Raw genomic sequence first — 15,986 nt, forward strand, 5'->3', positions numbered from 1 at the left:
TTCTGGAGCTCCGCTTGCCCCACTAGGGAAAGAGAGAGATAGGCTGGGAGTATGGATCTACCTGTCAACACCCATGTTCAGCAGAGAAGCAATTACAGAAGCCAGACCTTCTACCTTCTGTACCCCATAATGACCCTGAGTCCATACTCCCAGAGGGATAAAGAATAGGAAAGCTTTCAGGGAAGGGGATAGGATACGGAGTTCTGGTGGTGGGAAGTGTACCCCTCTCATCCTATGGTCCTGTCAGTGTTTCCATTTTATAAATAAATACATTAAAATTAAAAAAGAAACCATAAACCATCTACATAAACAAAAAGTATTTTTATAAACAGCCTTATATACTAAGCTTAATTTTTTATTCTGAATTATATTTCACAATTTACTCATTATATGAGTTTTTCTTTCTTTTTTTTTTAATAGTAAGGGTGGTTCAGTTTTTCAGTATGTTTAGTTTTTTACATTTTGTTATTTTATGAAAAACTGTCTGAATTAAACAAGATGAGCCATTATCATCAAGGACATAAAAATGATTACAAATAAAGCACATTCACATAGATGAAAATAGTCTGACTTTTGCAAAATTATATATGTTCTAAGTGCACTTTTCAAATGAATCTTAAAAATTTATCAACACTACTAGTACCAAAACTGTGTAATTTAAGCCTTACAAGCATTAAAAAAAATAAAATCAAAACTTGGAAAAGTCATGGTTTAGATGGTGATTTTTTCTGACTCATCTGTCTCAGCTCAAAGTCATTTAACAGGAGACAGAACACAGCCCGAGATCAGCAATACGTTAGAGGTCATTTTGTTCGCAGAATATATTTGATAATGTCTGTAGGCATCTTGGCGGCTCTAATTTTGGGTGATGCTAGAAGCATCTCATGGCTAGAGGGCAGGGGGTTTGTTAAGTATCCTATCCCGTAAAGAACCAAAAATAATTGTCCAATCTTAGATGCCAAGAGGCATTTTAGTTGAAGAGTCTTTTGGAAGTATTTATTGAGAGGAAGCATTCATTTTCTAATTTTTTTATTTTTAATTTTTTCGTTTATTACTGTTATTTACTCAAGAGACAGAGAAAATTTGAGAGAAGAAGGGGAGATAGGGAGGAATGACACCAGCAACACTGTTTCACTAATGTGAAGCTTTCCCTCTGCAGATGGGTGCTTCAACTCAGGTCCTTGCACACAGTCTAATATGTGCATTCAACTGGGTGCACCACCATTTGACCCAACATTCATTTTTTTATAATGCAATATAGGTCCCACCAAAAATTTGAAGGGGCACTTTTGGAAGAGTTTCGGTGATGTCATTTATAAAGGAAAGCCAGAGGATAAGAGTTATGCATCTGCTTTTTTTTTTTTTTTTTTTTAGCATGTATATGAAATTTTGTATAAGAGAATTGAAAGAAAGAAGATGTACAGATACAGAAATAGAGTAAAATTGAATCAGTGAAAAAATATCTTTGGGAAAGATTGAATGTAATCATCAACAGAATGTGAACTCTAATGTCAATTAGAACAAACCAGCATGCTACTGTGTAGTGTGATGTAGAAGGACCATGCAAATGTAGACAGAGCCTAAGGATTAAAACAACACATCTAACTTGTTTTTGTCTAAGGCTTTCACAGTGCACAAAGACAGAAAAGCAGTACTAATGACATATCCCAAGTGTTAGCTGCTCTTATATAGAAGTGATTTGCTAGCTATTATACTAATATTAATTATATCAAGATCACTTGAGTCTGTACATTGTTTTTTCCAAATAAGAACTGTTGTTGCATTTATAAAATAATGATATACAAAAATGATTCATTAAAAATATCTAATTCAATGACATCTTCAGAAAGCCAGGCCCTTTCTCCTATCTGGTGCTCTAAGAATGCAACTTTTCTGCTTAGAGAATAGTGCCTCAACAGCATTAGGTGAAGTCTGTGTTGAAGTAGTTTTTGAAGGTAGGGAAGAGGCAAAAGCTTTGAATTCTTTCAACACAATTGCATCATTATGCAGATTATCTCTCCTTTCTGTTGCACTATGGAGTCTATGGGAAAAAAAAAAAAAAAAAAACTGCAGACCAGGGGCAGGAAAAAAAAAAAACTGCAGACCAGGAAACGGGAAAAAGTAAGGAAAGTGCTCCCATTTCAAGATGACACCTTCCATACTGCCTTATGAAAAAATAATACACTGAAATCATTTCTATCCCAGAAGTACAAAGATGAGGGTCCCATGGTCATTAAAACAGTTCTCTAGAAATATCTCTATAAAGAACTTGTCTTATTTTTTAAAAACTACCCAACACGAGCACTATTTAAATATGTAGAATTTCATTTAAATAAGTCAGTCAACAATTTTTTATAAAGTATTTAACACTTCATTGTAGAAACATAGGCAAAATGACTATTATAACCAAAATGAAAAATATTGTTCAATTTAAAAAATGTACTTAAACAAGAACCTGAAAAAGTTTATGATACGCATAACATTGTTCAAGCAAAATTACACTAGTACTACATAAATCAATAGTTTATAAAGGCCTCAGTATGGCAAAGTTTAGAAATAGGTAGTATGCATGCACATAGTACAACAAAAAGTCTTTATAAAACAGCAGTTTTTAATGCTTGTACAAAGGGGTAAAGAGCAACCACAAACATATTTCATCTGTTAGGTTAATACATTATGACAGCTAAAAGTCAGTCATGTCTATCAGAGGAACAAAAAGCCCTCTGTACTTTGTGAATAAATCGTATTGTGCCTTTAAAGATATCTGTATAAAAACACTATCCTCTCTATACAACTTAAATAAATCACACTTGCTTTGATCAAAATTTGAAAACAAAACAAAAAGGTGAATGGGGTCCATGTATTTTGCAAAACCAAAAGAAACCAGAGTACCAGAGTAACTGGTCAGTATACTCTCCAACTTTATCAGCAGATCATTTTCCCCTCCCAAATCTGTAAAGTTTTTGAAGAATATATTTTCCGTAAGGTGAATAACAGATTAATCATATTGCCTATTGAAAATATGTATCAATTAATTTATATCACAATAGCTGTTTTTTTGCCGTACTTTTGACCCCTGAAGGAGAATGCACTTACATAATTAAAATTCTGCCATCAATTTGTGTGCTTATACATTATTTTTGAATGTTCTGAATGATAAAGGGTTGGGTCAATCTTCTACAAAATGCATATGACTGGGAAGGATTACCCAATGCCCTGCTATGCTCTAGGCTATTTACCTCAGGACTGAGGGAGAACAAAAGGCAAAAGATCTTATCCATAGCAAGCATTTTTTTTTTTCATTTTGGGTTATATTTTTGCTATGTTCTATCACCTAAATATACCTATTGCTTACAGAGTGTACACATTTAGTATATCACGTAGAGTCCACTAAAGCTTTGCAAGTGTAGTCATATGTGTTCATGCAAATTAATTAATTTACTTTTTAAGATTTTCCTTAACATTCTCATCTATCACTCAGCAATCAAAGATTAATTTCAAAGCAGGTGATGCTGAACTTCTGAGGATCATACATTTTAAGCAGTCTGAATCCATCTTAATGGGCACAAAGAAGAGAGCTGACCATTCTGCATAAGTTTAAACACAAAAGAAAAATGACATCATATTACAGTTTTTAGACCATGTAATGAATAAGTGCAGTGATCTTCTCTGTTGATTAAGTAGAACCCAAATATATAAAATAGACTGTTCATATGTTGTGTTTTTAACAAATTCAAAGGTGTGTCATATCAGCAGCATTGTTGTAAATTGGACTGTAGTGCAGTTCTTTTTCATAAAAATACCATACAAATGATCAATCAATAGTCATCAGCAAAAAATAAAACTCAGAAAAACAATTAACCAGGAAAAGATAAAGTGATAATGCTGATGCCAAAACAAATATAGTACTGTTGTAACATACAAAAGTAATCCTTCTATTTTACACATTTGTACAGCATATAAAAGGTATCACGGATTACGCCACTGTTTCTCTGATCCCAATTTCTATTTTCTTTGGAAGTAGTTCTTTCCTTTCATCAACACTTCCTAAGGAGTTTCGACAGTTTTGCCCATCTATGTATAATTTTGCATATACTGGATTGGAGTAATTTGTTGGCTGAAGAAAAAAAACAAAACAACAACAAATATAATTTTATTATCACTTTTGACACCAGTCAGTCATTCTTCAGGATGATTAATGTTTAATGCTATTATATGCAACGACAATGCTAATTTACTTAATAGCAACTATTGAAATATTATTTAATTTCTGCTTACAGGTACTTAGTTGACTTAGTGTGGTGCTAGATAAACATATAGTGCTGCACTTTTCAGGTAACTTCTCGCTGTGAGGAGCTCTGCCATAATATTAAGAGTCAAAGGAAATTTTTGCAGAAGCTGCATTCACTAGAATTTTAAAAGTATCAGACACTAAAGCAAAATGATTTCTTTCTAATACATGTTTTTTTCCTCCTTTACTGATAGAGCAGTAGCAGGTAAAACATACCTACAGCAAATTATCTAATTCTTGTGGTTATACTTTTTTCAAGCTGAAATCAAATATAATGCTTAAGTTGACTTTGATATAAAGGAAAAAAAAATCTTTGTTGACAAGCAGCCTACATATATACTGAGTACTGGTCATAGTTCTTAGCTCTTCCAAGGAACTGAGACAGGTCCTAGTGCTTGATGATGGGGAAGGCCCTAGGCTGGATTGAGAGGGTTTCGCAGAAAACTGAGAAATGTTACATGTGTATCAACAATTGTACCTACTATAAACCATTAATCTCCCCTCTCCCCAACAGAAAGGAAGATGTGATTCTGGTGATGAGACAAACGTGATAACAATGAGCATGAGAAATTGTTGATGGGAGAGAGAGAGGTACAAGGGAGAAAATGTTCATCTTTAGTAACCTGATGCCTCTGTTTTGCCTCTTTTCTATCTATATAACATGAAGCATGTGATTTAATGCAGTATCTTTTCTAGAAACTAGTCACTATTATCATAATTTTTGCTAGCCACTAGGATTATTATCATTATTTTTACTAGCCACTAGGAATATCACTGGGGCTCAGTGTAGACAGGATAAATCCACTGCTCCCCACAGCGGCCATTTCTTCTTTTCCTTCTCTATTTTGTTTGGACAGGGCAGATAGAGATTGAGAAGGTAAGGGAGACAGAAAGGGAGAGGGAAAAGCAGATGCATGCAGATCTGCTTCATGGCTCAGGAAGCATCCTCCAGGCAGGAGGGGACTCAGGGCTTGTGCACAGTAACATGTGCGCTTCCCTGATGCATCACTGCCAGGCCCCTATCTGAATTTCGTTAAGACCAGTTTCACTGGGTCTCTTGATAATTTCTTTGTGTGCTGTCATTTTCATTTAATTTGACATTAAATTTGCATGCACTAAACAAACCATTCCTACAATGATAAAATGCTTTAGATAACAGATTGCATTGATGGGGCCTGAAGGATCCAGCCCTACTTTTAACATTGCTTTGAAATCTCTTGCTAATTAAAAACTCAACTGAAGATAAATCCCTTAGTCTAGTGATGATTTTGCATTGTGAGGGGTTCTGTGATGGGATGGCTATGGAGGAATGACTTTTCTTCTCTCACCCCAGCAGTCAGTGGTCCTTTCAAATCAGAGTTTAGGTAGATAGGCGGCGCTGTGTGTGGAAGCTTGAAAGCACTGGGCCCTCCCCCTATATACCTGGCCTGTATGCAAACAAGAGAGTTTAGTTTCTGATCTAATACCATGGGCTTACTTAATTGACAGAAACTCATCTTGCAGTAAAAAACAGCATAAGAAAAATCCTTTAGCCCTGGGACATTAACAACAATATTCATGGCAGCTTATATAATTAAAACAGATTTAAAAACAATCTACTCTTTATAGGTAGAAACAGCATTGTGCGCTACTTACTAATAAATATGCCAAATATCTAGACACAACCTTCAAGCATTTCCATTTATTTAACAATCATTGTATCCAAAGAAATCATACTTTTGCTTACTGTTCAGTGCAAACTAAGTCATCTCTGTTTGGGTGGTAGTTCCAAACATAAAGTAAGATGAAATAAAATATGATAAAATAAAGTAAAAGTAAAAATCAGTAAAAATTAAAATAAAGTGAAATTAGTTAACAGTGCAAATTTATAGAAAACACTGGATTGACAAGAAATTTACTCAAAGTATTTACCATTTGATACTTAAAGATGATGTAAATTTATTTATTTAAACTATATTCAATTCATTATAATTTTCTAAATCTAAAAAATCCATTAGGGATTAAGTTTGAGACTTATTAAGTATTCAGTAAAAACTTAAGTAAAGGCTTATAATATATCAATAAATCAAATAGACTACATCCCCCTTATGGTTTACCATTTTAAAAAGCTCTGATAATAACTTATTCTACACAGACACATATCTGACTGTGTGACATTAAATACTTATCAGCAAGTATATGTTCTTAGGAAAATTTTTAGTTTATATAGTAAGACATACATCTCTATTTTTGGAAATCTGACCTTTGAGTCTCAAAGTTTCCTTAGTAATTAAGTTGGATAAACTCATCTTCCATGCAGGGCAGTAAATTTAGGTTTTCTGACTTTTAAGGATAAAACTGGTTAATCTGCTACAGAAATGTTCATGATATAGTAATATTTGTGACCCAGTAGGGAAAATAGATGGGAAGTTGACTGTGAGGTTATTATGAATATAAATATTTTAGATCTTAATTATGAACCCTTTAGAATGAGTTATTACAATGTATTGATACTGGGAAGTGGTCTAAAATGTTTTTAATTTAAAATCAGGTAAAAACTTCACCTTTATTTTTTCCTCAGAAAGATATCATTTAGAAGATATTGAAAGCAGAGGGGAAACTTCATAAGCAATAAAGCAACACTGCAAACGTTTCTGTCTCTCGGTCTTTTTCTCCTTCTCTCACCTTCTATAACTTTCTGTCTCACACTATCTATCAAGGGAAAAGAAAATAATAAATATTGGCTAGAAGTGCTGGAGTTGTTCTTTTGCTGAGACCCAGGGATGACCCTGGTAGGGGGAAAAAAAATAATACCAAAAATAATCTGATTTTAAGTACTGAAATAAATTTGGGGATCAAAGCAATAGAAAATGTCAGTTTCTCTTTTTTTGAACACTCCCAACAATTTTTTACTTCATATACAAGTTGTTTTACTAGCTTCATTAACTATTTAAATTATTAGATCATATTACAATACAACCAAATTTATTCACTTTGGAAATAATAAAAATGATGATTCTATAACATTTCATTTCACGTGTAATATATATTCTGTAATCTTGTCATTTCTGGGGCTTCAAGCTCCAAACTGACATTTCTAGATAAAGACAGAGAGGCAAAGAGAGAGGGAAGAAATCACAATGGAGATTTCTTCACTGCAGTGAGGGCTGGACTTGAACTTGGCCATGTTCTATCCGACAGAATTACTTTAATGCAATTTGTACTTTATCACATGAATATATCAAACGATTGTAACACAATGAATAAATACCCCCATCAAAAATACTTTATTATTGAAGTTTCTTTGGTTTGGAGTTCTGCTTTTCAAAACTGTGTCTATCAGAACTAGTTATGTTTCCAGTTACTTTCTGAGCAATACTCACTCCTTAATTAAACATCCTAAACATCAGGAACTAGCTAGAATAAGCCATCTAAGTCACACTGAGTGTGATTTTGTTCAGTCAGAAAATTAATAAATCATTATTTATTGAATATTATGTGTGTACTACGTGCATTTGAGGTATATACAAGCAACACTGAAAGAGTTTCATCCTTCTAAAGTAAATGCAGAGAGAAAATTTAAATGGAGTACTTAAAAAAATTATCCTCTGTGTCCAAAATTGATTTGGGAATTTTTCTCTTCATGAAAAGTGTATTTAAGGGGGCCGGGTGGTGGTGCACCTGGTTGCGCGCATATGTCACAGTGTGCAAGAACCCCGGTTCGAGCCCCCAGTTCCTACTACAGGGGGAATGCTTTGCAAGTGATGAAGCAGTGTTGTTGTGTCTCTCTGTTTCTCCCTCCCTATCATTGCCTCCCCCCTCAATTTCTGGCTGTCTCTATCCAGTAAATAAAATAGAGATAATAAAAAAATTTAAAAAGTGTATTTAAGTACATCTTCAGTTATCAAAGATGATAACTATATTAGTAAAGGTGGCCTCCTTCATAGATCAGTTCTCAAATAGCAATATATGCAGCATATAGTTGTTCAAATTCAAAAAGGTGAATGTTAAAACTTAGGTTACCAAAGTTTATTTAATAAAGAATCTTAACTCTAGTACTTAGCAATGAATGAATTACTAATAGCAAGTATACTGAGTAAAAATTGATCCACACAATGATTATGTTTACGTATAACACTGAAACCTATCAGATATGCTCATGTTCTATTATTAAAAAACTTATTACCTTTGTAGTATCTATCATAAAACCAGGATCTAAAAGACTTCCATCATTATGATCATGATCCACTTCATACATGTTGTAAGACGGATTGCCAATTTCCACATTTATTCCTCCATTGATAATAGGTTGTCTTCTAATAGTTTTTGTCCTAGAATATTTGAACATTAAGGAAATATGACTTGTTTAAATACGATAGTATATAATTTCTTATATTCTTATATATTTCTTATATATTATGTAGTATGCTATATAATTTCTTACATTAAATATGACTTGTTTAAATACTATGGTATACAATTTCTTATATTCTTATATTTACAGGTTTACTGGCAACATAACCAATAAAACTTGTGATAAAATGTACTCAAATATTTGACACTTACTGAGTCAAAGGAACAAAAATATCTTTCTGTGTAAGTTTGTTTCCTAGTTATCATCATTTAATAATAAAAAAACCGTCTTATAACATATTCTTGCTAATAGCTAATAACACATTAAGTGGGACTGGATAGTCATTAATCAGTTATCTTTTTAAAAATAGTTTTAACTTTATTTTTTATTTGATAGGACAGAGAGAAACTGAAAAGGAAAAGTGATGGAAGAGAGAGGGAGGGAGACAGAGAGACACCTGCAGTACTGCTTCACTGCTCATGAAGATTCCTTATTACAGGTGGGGAGTGGGAGTTTGAACCTGGGTCTTTGTGCATGGTTAGACATGCACTTAACCAGGTACACTGACACCCTAACCCAATTAGTTATCTTTAAAAATTATGTTTGCCTAATTTCTTTCTGAAAACCATTCATTACAAAACAGTTGTTTCCAACCTCTTGGTTATATGGATAAAATCCTTTTTACTTAACTCAAGAACTAACTTGTAAGATTCTGATATGGTAATAAAACTACAATCAGCTTCCAGATTTTTATAATTGTATATTTTTGTAAATGAAAATGACTATACATTCAGTAAGATATAAAATAAATAATTGTATAGTTTATGAAAAAATAGAAAACTTGTAACACATACATATACAGTACCCCTGTACTAGAATTATTATTCCATACACAAATATAATAAGATCCGCTTATGATTTCAAGAAAAGACATGCAAAATTCCACTGAATTTTAGTTAATATGTCTCTTTTCATCAATATAGCATGGGGGAAGTGTTTTATAAAGGATAACCACTTAAGTAAAACGGAGGTCTAAAATGGCTTGAAAAACAGAATTTACAGTTAGAATAAGAAGCCATATTTTAAGAAGTTTATAAAAGATACTTCAATTCCTGAAGCAATCTGTATGCTTTCTTATAGTTTAGAATATTACATCTTACCTTCTTTTTCTTTTACAAAGTACTAAGCCGATGACTAAGGTGGTTATAAGTGTCACCAAGAGGACCAGCGGGACAATGATGGCAACACTTCCTGAAAAAGATTGAGTGAAGAAATGGACATATATGACATATGTACGTAAATACTGACATAAGTGAGTGTTTCATTACATCAAATCATATGACCAGGGTATGTTGAGCAACACATAGTTGGAGATATTACCTAGGTTGTATGTCCTTTTAGCCATTCTCATTTTTTTCCAAGTATTTGTTAAGAATGGTCTTAGGTGCTATCATCTACGTAAAAGTTTTCAATGAAATAGGAAGTCCATGAAGCAGAACTACAGAAATGATTGGAGGATGACTCAGTACTTATGCATCTGAGTATGGGGGGAGAAGCAAAATTGAAAACTTCTGTTCTCTCTTTCCAGGTTGGTGTCAAGAATGATACAGTTTTGCATTTTTTTTTCAAAGAAAGAAGACAGAAATAGTCCTTTGTGGATAACACGATTCAAGGAGAATACACCAAAGCTGGTAAGTCACTGATATATATATATTTTTAAAGGATGTCTAATGCTTGGGTAATTTAATTATTTAGATTAAAGAATGCTAATGAGTTAATTTAGTGTTTTTAATAGACAAAAACATAGCATCCATGATATAAAAGTTTTGTATAACTGCAGTAAACATCTGGTTGATTTTGCCAACTTATTTAAATCACTGAGCAAACATAAAAACACAGAAATTCAAACGTTAAGTAAAAGTTAATATAAGGATTTCAAATTGTTCAAGAATGAAAAATTAAGGATTATCTTTATTTTTCTTCATATATTAAGGAGTTAATCCTAACTAACCCTAAGATCTTGTGACGTACTATGAGCCATAAATAAATGAATAAATCAATAAAACAGGATTACCAAAATATAGCATTTTTCCCTGCAAATATAAGTGTGTAAAAATATTGTGATAGACATTAACGGTATTGTTAGGCACAAGAAAAACTGCCTAGGAACTTTATAATCAAAATATAGATCAATTATAATGACTCCAGTCAGAAGACATCTTTGTGAAGGAGTCCATACTGGGGCTCACTTAACAAAATCAAAAAGCCTGTATCATGAAACATGTAAAGTGAAACTTCAGTTTGAAACTTCAAGAATAATTTGTCTGAAATAGCCAATAAGTGGCTTCTTTATGTAAGAAAAACATGATTTGCCTTTTTTTAGCAAGTTCCTAAAGTTTAAAGCTTCTATTTTATTTTTTTCATGTTATCACAAGGAACATACAACTTAATGAGTTTGGTATTATATTACCTCCTTGGTTTCGGGAATGTGAACTTTATTTGAATGTGTAATTTATTAGTACTTAATGAAAGTAGAGAATCTGGCACCTTAGATAGTAATTAACATTTGCTCACAAATTTTAAATATCAGTGAACAGCTTGGTTTCTTCATAAACTATGAAATCAGCTGATTGATCACAACTTTATAAGCATCTTCACCTTATTATTTTTCTTTTTTCTGATAAAATTTGTGGAAAACAGGTAGTTATAAAGTAGTGACTGATACTGGATTTCAGGTATATAAAGTTACTTTACCCTCAATCAGTTATATGTTATCTAGAAAAATGAAATATTACTTATTCTGCAAAGTGTTTTCAATGTAGAACAGGTTAAAATGCTGTTTATTTCCTGTTACAAACAAAATAACTGGATTGCCATTTTTCTTTCTTATTTTTTAGAATATTTTACTTATTTACCCATTCATTAGAGAGAGAAAACTGAATTGAAGGGGGAGATGGAAAGAGAGAGACCAAAAAACACCCATAGCCCTGCTTCAGTTGTAAAGCTTCCCCTGTGGGGTGGGAGTGGGGCAGGGTGGTACACTGGTGCATGATGGCGGTAAAGGACCTAAGCTAGGGGTCCTTCTCATCTCATGGGAAGATGAGAAATTGGGGGCTGGGTGGTCACATACCTGTTTGAGCTTACATGTTACAGTGTGCAAGGACCCAGATTCGAGCCCCCAGTTCCCACCTACTGGGGAAAGCTTCACAAGTGGTGAAGCAGGGCTGCAGGTATCTCTCTGTGTCTCTACCCCCCCCCTTCTCTCTCAATTTCTGGCTGTCATATCTTATAAATAAACAAAGATAATAAAGAAATAAAAAAGAAATTGTACCCATGTAGCAATAAACATACTATAATCCTTTATCCCCTCCCCCAGTAAAATGATACAAAAAATATTAGACAGAGGGCCAGAGAGGAATAGAGATAGACAAAGAGAGACACCACAGCACTTGCCATGCATTCAAATCCACTACAGTAATCTACGAAACTTACTTGTGTTAATATGATCAGACTTGCTACTCTTTGGAGCTGGCCTCTCACATTGTGTGCCTGACCAGTTGCTAGAACATCTAGAAAGAGAAAAACAAAACCAAATAAAACTACATCAGTAAATAACAAAATCCAGAAATCTGCTAAAGTTGTAACTTCAATCAAGTGAAATAGTGGAAAAGGTAACCAGCAAAGATTCATGAGTAAGAGGTAGAAATTTCTACTAATGTCCTGAATATTGTCAGTATGCTGAAGGTAACATCAATACACTTCATTTGTTGAAATACATGTTATAGTTTAGGTTTATGGTACTTTTCCATATTCTGTTAAAATTAAAAACTGCCATGTGTTACAGAAAAACTGAAGTTGTAAGAAGACGATGGGTAATTTCAAAAGAGATTAATTGGAAAGTTACAAGTAATTACTATGAAAATTTCATCTGCTTCTCAGCTAAGTTCTTATTTAGTATATTTCTGTGATCCCTTCACCCTGGTTATTCTAAGTCCAAAAGAAAGTCAACTACAGAAAAAGCAAATGATCACCCCATTTCATAGTTTAAAGTGAAGAAATTTTACTCTGAGATACAGAAATATATGCTTCCCCATTTAAAATCTTACTACTATGATTAAGGATAATTTGCTAAATTTTTAATTGGGAAAAGTAGTTCTTCCTTGCTATGACAAGTTTGGCACAGGATGAAAAATGATGTATATCGATACAAGTTATTTAGACACACCTCACAACCATAGAATTGACTACTGGCATTGAATAAGTGCGGCATGGTTTTGGCTATGTCTGAACATTACTTATTTTCTGTGTATGAATCAGAAAATATCCACAGAGAAATCTTTGAATTTGCTTCAGTTCTTATTAAAATAACTATGAAATACCATTGTATCAATAATAGTTCTACACAAACAGTGGACAGCTGTCAAACCATATCAGGAAATATATCTTTCAAGAGAATGACCAAATTCAATAACATAAACTTTGAGATCTCTGCCAATTCTGTGACTTGTAATTTAGACAGCTAAAGTCCTTCTTAAGTATGTTTCTGTGTGAACTACTTGGGATAGTCATGAAAACAATATCATCACTCCTAAAACATGGGCAAAATCTGTCAACAACTGTACTATAAGCCACTAACCCTCAATAATCTGATTAAAAAAAATCCATAGGCATCATCAACACTGACAATCTAAAATGATGTTTTTTTTTTTTTTTACAAAAATCACATATTAACTTCAGCATAATTGACAATAATCACTATTCATGAGTGTAGTTATTTGATTCATAGTGATAATTTGTAAACTATGAAGATGAATCATGATTTAAATGAAGATTAATATACTATGATTAATCAATCAATCATGCATTATTTTAACTCAATGGCCAGATCATAAAAAGGTACAGCTATATTTTCTGTATATTAACTTCACTATATACCATACTACAAATAAGTCATTAAAATAAATTTTAAGGCCAGGACTATGATTCTATCTATACTATTGAAATGAGGTAATGAAATAAGCACAGTTTCAAATAATTAAAATAAAGTGAACAACCAATAAGATTTTAATTTTTTTCTCCCTCAACCATTGTTTTGCAGTCAAGTGATTTAGAAAATTGTTCCAATTCCTCAAAGCTTCTAATTATTGACACAACTCAAAAATAATTCAAAGTAAGACATCTGGGAAAATTTTTACAAACATGTTGTTAAAATGAGTTCTGATAATTTAAAAAAATCTTTCTTTTAACGTGGCTTTTTACTTGCCAAGTCTTTTGGCTACGGAGAGTATTTTTATGCTCTAATGAAGAAAATGTTGATTGCTTAAGCAATTTTGCTATAATTGATGTGTAGAAGGCAGTTTCTCTGAATTACCAATTAAAATATCAAGATTTTCTTTAGATATTACCTCTTTTGACTAAAAATAAATAAAGCATACATGACAGGACATGTAAAATAAGAATGGCTTGAGATACATTTCTGTTATTATACGAGAGGTAAAACACCTCTGGGACTCATCAGGTAACGAAATACAGGAAAGAAAACAGAGCTAGTCAGGACTTAGAGAATTAAGTACTAACTGACTAGATTGTAACCTGATACAAACATCATTGTCCTAAAATATTTTAAGAAGTTATGAAAAACATTATTGCTGAACTCAAGAAGAGAGATATTTTTCAAATAAAGATGAGGAGTGTAGTATGATTCTTAGTACAAATTCTGGAATCATTTAAAGATCGGGTGGAATTTGTTAGTATTATTAATTTACTATTTTATCCATGATTTAGAATGAAACAATCTGACAGATTAAAAAACCACCTTCTAGAGCTCATAAAGCATTTTTTTTAATTGTGGAAGCACATTTAGACCCCTAATTCCTAGAGAATATTTTACTTATTACATACTGGAAACCCTTTCAAAAGACTGCATGGGAGAAATAACTAATTTTAACAGTTATACATGTTAATCATTGTGATTTTCCCAGTACTCCTTATGAAAGAATATTTTATAGCTAAAGATAAAGTACGACATGTTCTACTCTTCTACATTTATTCCAGTCTTTAAAAAAAAAATCTCTTTTGAGCTATTAAATCAAAGAGAACTCATTATTCGTGTTGCCTACCTTACAAAATTACTATTTAAAGCATTTGCTACTCCACAAATTCTTCTTCCAATGGTTGATTTAAGACCAAGCATTTTACCATCTTTATAGAAATTCATAAATCTTCATACTCTGAGTAGACTACAGTGATCAGAGTCATTAATAGTAGTGCATGCAAGAACTAGAAGATATGCATATCATCACAATTTCCTGTCCAATTCTCCACAGAGTCATTTGCATAATCATGCAGACTATAATATCTCTGACATCAGCCTCTTTTCTATTATTCCTTAAATAAAACTCATAATCCATGCCCTGGATATCTGTAGGTACCATTGCAACTGACTGCCCCTGCTATTCCAATTCAATCAATTATCTTTAAGCTAACCCATCATCATTTTTCCAATCAACCTTTTTTTTTTTTATTTGATGTCATTTCTTTTAAATGTATTTATAGTTTTCTTCCCCTTTAGAAATTACAATCCAGTTTTTCATATGTATCATTTGTAATACCACACTAAAGTATTTAAGTTTTAAATATTTTCATAAAATTTAACTAAGCATTACTGGATCAGGAATAGATACATACACACACACACACACACACACACACACACATATACACATATATATGATGTATTTAGTTTAATTTTTATTATAATTTTTATTTTTACAAGTCCTTTTTAAATTTGTGATTAAGTTTTTACAAGATCATAAGATCACAAGCTGTAGATCAATACTGAAACCCACAACCAAAATCCCTTATTCTTTCTTCATATCACCCTGTAAAGCTATTATTCCAAGGTTTTCTTCCTTCTCTCTTTCATTCCTCCTACCCTTCCTTTCTCTATTTCTAATGACTGATTTAACATTGATTCAAAATATTATAAAATTCGGGATATATATATATATATATTTATATGATTCACCACATATACTACCAATTTTCTTGTGCAATCACACCCAAAAAGATTCCATCTACCTGTTTCTTGACGTCTGTAGCTGTGCAGTTAAGGATATTTGAACTAACATTCCCTTTTTACTTCTCTCTCCTAAACTATTGACATTTTAAACAGAGATTTACTACTGTATTGTTTTCTTGACCTTGTTCTTTTACTTGCATTAGAACCATATGTATAACATTTTCTTAATTATAATATTTTATAACCCCTCTATGTTATAAAACAGACTAATGATTACTACCCTGAAATACTGTTTAAAATTGAGATTCTGGAGCCCCATTTACCAGAAGCTTTCATTAAGT

General features: G+C 32.4%; 1 protein-coding gene across 1 annotated transcript in view; it reads right to left on the minus strand.

Annotated features, from left to right (window-relative positions):
- Window positions 1-3,175: 3,175 nt before the first annotated feature.
- The window catches only part of LRP1B (LDL receptor related protein 1B), a 1,816,831-nt gene continuing 1,804,020 nt past the window's right edge, over window positions 3,176-15,986 (minus strand). Inside the window, exons 87-91 of the mRNA XM_060178059.1 lie at window positions 12,117-12,193; window positions 9,785-9,875; window positions 8,457-8,601; window positions 5,620-5,718; window positions 3,176-4,117 (exon numbers count right to left, since the gene is read on the minus strand). Coding sequence (XP_060034042.1) covers window positions 3,977-4,117; window positions 5,620-5,718; window positions 8,457-8,601; window positions 9,785-9,875; window positions 12,117-12,193 — 553 coding nt within the window. The 3' untranslated portion in view covers window positions 3,176-3,976. The remainder of the gene's footprint in view (window positions 4,118-5,619; window positions 5,719-8,456; window positions 8,602-9,784; window positions 9,876-12,116; window positions 12,194-15,986) is intronic.

The sequence above is a fragment of the Erinaceus europaeus genome, chromosome 18 (assembly GCF_950295315.1).
Source record: "Erinaceus europaeus chromosome 18, mEriEur2.1, whole genome shotgun sequence".
Classification (NCBI taxonomy): domain Eukaryota; kingdom Metazoa; phylum Chordata; class Mammalia; order Eulipotyphla; family Erinaceidae; genus Erinaceus; species Erinaceus europaeus.